This window comes from Triticum dicoccoides, chromosome 4A (assembly GCF_002162155.2).
Source record: "Triticum dicoccoides isolate Atlit2015 ecotype Zavitan chromosome 4A, WEW_v2.0, whole genome shotgun sequence".
NCBI lineage: Eukaryota > Viridiplantae > Streptophyta > Magnoliopsida > Poales > Poaceae > Triticum > Triticum dicoccoides.
Window position 1 is genome coordinate 605079072 of NC_041386.1, and position 5916 is coordinate 605084987.

At 44.8% G+C, this 5916-nt stretch overlaps 1 protein-coding gene across 1 annotated transcript; it reads left to right on the forward strand.

Moving 5' to 3' along the window:
- Window positions 1–1516: 1516 nt before the first annotated feature.
- LOC119283781 (putative hydrolase YtaP) lies at window positions 1517–4103 on the forward strand. The gene is made up of 9 exons (XM_037563189.1): window positions 1517–1716; window positions 2128–2236; window positions 2302–2392; window positions 2487–2557; window positions 2649–2718; window positions 2848–2900; window positions 2985–3078; window positions 3330–3427; window positions 4045–4103. The coding sequence occupies exons 1-9, from the start codon at window positions 1517–1519 to the stop codon at window positions 4072–4074; spliced, it is 816 nt and encodes a 271-aa protein (XP_037419086.1). The 3' UTR covers window positions 4075–4103.
- Window positions 4104–5916: the final 1813 nt, after the last annotated feature.

The following is a 5916-nucleotide window of genomic DNA, read 5'->3' on the forward strand; positions in this document are numbered from 1 at the left end:
AGCTGCGGACGACGACGGGAGGGATCCCTAGACACCTCCCAATGCCCTGCCGGCTGCTCCTCCCCTTCCCTGTCCCTGCCAAAGGGCGTGATCGGGTGAAGCCTGGCCAGCGGCCGCGGCGATAGGGCTCCTTCACCCCCTCGTGCGTGGATCCGATGCAGGGCGGTTCTAACGGGCAAGGCCACAAATATTTGACATATATCCCAAGTTTCAATTTTTTCATGGCAACTAGGGAGTAAACAAGGATACACAATTGTAGGTCCGTGATGAAACAACACGTTGCTAACACAACAGATCTCAAAACGAAATTGGTTTGATTGTTAATTTACATAGTTGAATCTTTATGGTTTTCATTGAAACAAAAATGACATGATTATGTTGGACCTACTCTGGCGTGGAGGAACCCTCCACAGACTGTTCGGTAAGATGAAAGATGTTGAGATCACCCAATCTCAAGATCAAAAAGTGAGATCGAGACTGACATAGATCGACCGTCTCATCAACCCATCCCATTTGTACTTGTGTTCCAAGGCAAGAGTATAACCTAGTAGTTTTAAAGTGAGGGCCACATAAGGTTTATGTGAGCTGTAGTTTAAAACAAGCCAAGTTTTTGCTGCTTTCTGAAATGATTTTTGAAATTATAGTGCAAACCTGGTTGTATGTACCTACAACCGGGTCGTCCGATGACAACAAGCTAGCGCCGGTTGTGACCCCTACTTTCACGCAATGGCCACCCCTGCCAGGCTGTAGCTCGTGTCGTCCTGACCGGGCGGCAAGCCTCGGCTGCGAGTCGCCCCTCTGACCTTGCACGCCGCTCCTGGTCGGCCATGGCTCCTGTCGCCCGCTTCCTCCATCCTCGGTGGTGAAAAGCAGTTCTGTTGTCCCTCTTCCCGACCTTCGTCCGTGAGTTCGAGCCTCTCCACCGGCCATGGATGCGAGCTTCCCACACGCCGCTTACTGCCGGACTTAGGGAAGATGACGGATGTGGGACAATTTCATAGGGAATCTCCCGATCTGGTTCGGACGGAAGATGACGGTCGTGAGACGATTTGGCAGCATATATATCTCATATTGCTTTGAAAAATTACTTTTCCAATTTATTTCATTATTATAAACATTCCCTCCAAAAAGAATTATTTTCCCACCACATAATTTTGATTTACTGTAGTTTGCGCCAAATATTTTGTGTTCCCACCAAAAAAAAAGAGTCTACTTATCTTGCCGCTATAGATCCTTCATAACTACCCACGATTACTATTCTAAACCAAATCACACGACGTCTTCACCGGCGATTAGATCTGGAGCTCTCATCCCTTGTTCAGGTTGTTCTTTCTCCCGATCTCCTCCCATCCTTATGCATCCTAGAACGTCCAGAAATCCTAGCGTCGTCCAGCGGGTGAGGCGGTTGCCCAGTGCGCCCCGCGGTGCTGCCGAGGAGGAGTCGTCGTCCTCGATCTCGCCCTTCTCCCTCTCCTCCGCGCCCGCCGACGCTGGCCGCGTCTCCGTGTCCTCGGCCATGCCCGCTCGTCGCCGCACGCCCCGTCGGCTCCCTGACACCCGCGCGACCCCGCCCGCTCGCCCGGCCTCCCGGTCCTACCGCCCGCTGTCCGATACTCGCGAACGCCGCCACGCCCGCTCGCCTCGTCCACTGCATCACAGGGCGACATCCCTCAGCAGCGCCCCGGCCCCCGTGCTGCCCGCCGCGAACCCCGGACAGTGCGCCCTCCCTTGGCGGCGCCTACGTTCGGTGAAGTCAAGCCAGCGGGCCTCTCCTGGCTCCCCTCCCCCGGGCGTTAATATAGAATTCTGGCTTTCCTCCTTACGTGGAGGAGCCATGCACTGCTAATGTATAATCTCTTGTTTTCGATAATTTCGCATAATGTAGTTCATGACTACAATGTTTCTTACTCTGGTTTTATTGTGAAGATGTCGGATAATTAAGACGATGGGTGATCATGATGGTGACACCCAGAGCTAGAAGGCCACAAGGAGTTCAATATGCCACATAACTAGAGTTACAGAGTGGCCTTGCGGAGGCAGCTTGGGCATGTTAACAAGGGATTGCATTGGAATTATTTCTGATTAAGTATTAGCTCTGGATTACCATTGTTGTTGGTGTTAGTCCAGCTATACTGGTACCATAACTACACTATCTGGGTTGACACTTCAGTTGAATTCTGGATTTATTCTTTTGGTCTGGTTCTCTCCTTATGATTGTCTTCTACTGTATGACCTGGTATATCATACTTCAAAACATGTTGGGCCTGTTTTTCTGCGATACTCAGTGAGGAACATGTGCAGGTGTGGGACTTGATAAAGCTTGGAGATTATCTTAGTGCAAGGGATGATGTCGATCCCTCTAGGATAGGGATTATTGGTGAATCACTCGGAGGTATTATAGATCATGATTGCATCATGATACTGAATTAATACAGACTTCACTTTTAGAAAATTTATCCTGTTCATTTTGAGCTGAATACAGGAACGCATGCATGCATGGTTTGCTTCTTTTGTGGATACACGATACAGTGTTGTTGTTCCAATAATTGGTGTTCAGGTACACACAACAGTAATTTATCCATATGGGTGCACATAGTTTTGTGATTTGTCCCATGTAAGTAAAGCAATGCTCTTTGTGGTGGCTACAGGGATTTCAATGGGCAATAGATAATGACATGTGGCAAGCTAGAGTTGATAGCATTAAGCATTTATTTGAAGGTTAGATGCCATGCATCCTCTTTAAGATTGGGCACACACCATTGAAAAATATAGATCACAGCTGAAATATATTGTATCAGTTCAGAACATTTACATGTAAGTATTTGTGTCGTTTTGTCTTTCCTGTAGAAGCAAGAATTGATTCAGGGAAGAGTGAAATAGATGCAGAGGTTGTGAAAAAGGTGACTATCTGATTTATTTGACATTTATTTCTGATTGTTCCATTGTAACTGTTTCACGATCGTGTATTGACATATTTTTATCAGGTTTGGGACAAGATAGCACCTGCTACGGCTTCACAGTTTGATGCTCCCTACTCAGTTCCTCTGATTGCACCACGTCCACTCCTCCTCCTAAATGGTAAAACCAATCATATTTCTTATTGAGTGCTTCTGGTTCGTCCAATAGTTTGCATGACCCAATATATTCAAAAGTCTCACACTTCTCTTCTATGAGTTCAAGGAGCACTTGTCAGGGCTGGGCTTCTAGTCTTCATTTTTTTTTATGATTTTATGGTTGAGCCAGAACTATTTTTAACCCTTCTTTTAAAAATTAATGTTAATTGAGCATTTTTCATGCTGTTGGAGCTTCATTTATCGATTACCATGCAGGTGCGGACGACCCTCGTTGCCCAGTCCTTGGTCTACAAGAACTTGCCTCCAAAGCTGTCGAGGCTTATGCAGAAGCTGGTTCTGCGGATAAGTTCAAGGTAACATTCAATCTGCTCCCTCTGATCCAAATTAATTCACGCTCCTCTAGTACAACTTTGTCTTTTGACATGCAATATGTTTACTTTTCATCATGAGGTGTGGTTCTATGTTTTCCCAGACTTTTTTTTTGCATTGAATCCAAAGCAATTGACAGTGGTTGCCGCACCTATAATTGTTCTTTCCGTTTTTAGAACAAATCACATCTAAGATGTTGAAAACAAAGAAACTAAAACTCATGGTCCATTTTCAAGTGAGCATGTCATTGGCCTTCATAATTAGCTAGCTGCTTCTTCTCTTTCACCATACATTGTTGCTGCATCGAGTGACAACTTATAAAATGAGTATGTGCTAGCTAGGGACCTGAACTTAACTGAAACTATAGATTGAGCCACAACTTATATCAATAGTGGAAGATTTTAGTACATGTACTTGTGCTTATGCTTTAGACATTTACACTTGTAAAACTGTTTTGATCCCCCAGTTACATGCTTGCTAACACAGTATCACTCCAGTCCGGCGATAGTTCTTTTTAACAATGGGGCTGAAATAATTGTATGACGTATGTTATGTTGGAGTCATTAACTAGAACTATATATTTTTTATTTCTTTGTTGCAGGATCCAAAAACTAGCTCGACTGGATTCTAGATCGCGGACAATTTATCACTTAATTAGGATTGCTAAATTACATTTGAGATTCATTTGATGGATATTTGCAATGATAATTACGAATTTTATGAATCTATATATTATACATATGGTTTTGAATATTGTAATTGAATGCTTGTATTTTTTTAGGTCACAATAGGCTATTGCCACAACCCACTTTTGGTTGCCACATGTTAGCACCACGAAAATTTAAATTGTCGCAATAGTTTCTCGCTACAAACATTTCACCTGTTGTGATACATATTTATCACCGCCAAAACTAGTATGTTGCAATTCTATGTCACGACGACTGGAATATTTGTTGCCATAACTTAATGCCACAAGTGTAGCGGTTCGTGGCAATATGCCTAATGCCACAAAAACAAGGATTGTTGCCATAGTTTATTGCCATAATTGGCTATTGCCACATAATAATATGCACCACGAAATGAGAGTCGTTGGCATAGGTTGTTGCCACAAATGTCTATTGCCACGAGCTATCAGTCGCCATGATTCATTACATGTCGCACTAAAGCTATCTCCACAAAGCAAATTGTGGCATCAGATGAGTGTTGCCACGGGAAAACATGTGGCGACTTCCCACATGGCTGTTGCAATAGCACAATTTATTGCCACAATTGCTTTTTTGTGGCAATAACCTATTACCATGCGTCCAGTCGCAACGGCTGCCAACGAATGTTGTTTCATGGCAATAGGTATTTATCGCCACAAATCGACATGTATTGCGACGAAGAATTTTGTTGCAATAGACCCGAATCCTTGTAGTGGACCACCTGCCGTCAAAATTATCGTTGTTCTTCTCCTCTCTCCTCCTAATGATATTAAAGTCACCCCCAACTAACATTGGAAGCTGCTCAGACCCACAGATTCAAACAAGGTCCGCCAAAAACTCCGGTTTTAGCTCAGGTTGTGCGGCACCATATACCGCCACCAAAGCCCAGTTGAAACCATCAGTTTTAGACCTAACTCGAAACTTGACCGCAAAGTCACCCATCACTACGCTGCGGACTTCTAGCGAGTCACATCTCACACCAAGCAAGATCCCTCCCGATCTTCCTCGCGGAGGAAGGCAATGCCAATCAAAATCAACACCGCCCACAAGAGAGGCAAGAAACTGGGGCGCAAAGTTCCCACGACCCGTTTCTGAGAGAGTAATAAAATCTAAACGATGCTCTAAAGATGCCTCAGCAAGAAACCTTCTTTTAGCCAAGTCTTTGAGACCTCTGCTATTCCAAAAGATTCCTTTCATCTTTCATCATGAATTTTTTTGGTAGTCCGAATCCTAGCACTCCGACGAACCGCAGAAGTGGGATAAATCTTCCGCTTCCACGGGCGTTTGGGTCTACTTGGATCCTCCATCCGGTCCTCATAACCGGGCACAGTGGGGCTAGCGATATCCGCCTCTAGGGTTGCATCCTCTTCCTCGGAGTGAGGATAAGAAGGTGTAAGATCCGCACAAAGATTATCAAGCACTCTAACCCCTAACTCATCAATCTCTGCATCGTTCATGGGTTTTACCGTAGCTAGGTTTCGAATAGTCTCTAATGCACGTTCCGCCTCCAAATCTAGGAGATCATTGACCGAATTAGATATCTCTCTATCATTACTCCCCAGTGAAACTCCTAGTTGGTTTGCATTATGAATAATCTCCTCATCTGAATAATGTAAAATTGAATTAGATACGTTAACAGACATACCTGTAGTGACTTCAATGTCACGAAGCTTGGCCGCCCGCATAGCGCACATCTGCTGCATGTCGTCAACCTCCGGGAGATACTGGAGCCGGCGACTCATCCGCCGGCCCTCAGAAACTGGATCTGA

Coding starts and splice junctions, on each gene's coding strand:
- LOC119283781 (XM_037563189.1), top strand. CDS start 1,517: ATGCCCGCTCGTCGCCGCACGCCCCGTCGGCTCCCTGACACCCGCGCG. Junction 2,237..2,301: donor GTCTTCTACTGTATGACCTG/GTATATCATACT, acceptor GAACATGTGCAG/GTGTGGGACTTGATAAAGCT. Junction 2,901..2,984: donor ATGCAGAGGTTGTGAAAAAG/GTGACTATCTGA, acceptor TATTTTTATCAG/GTTTGGGACAAGATAGCACC.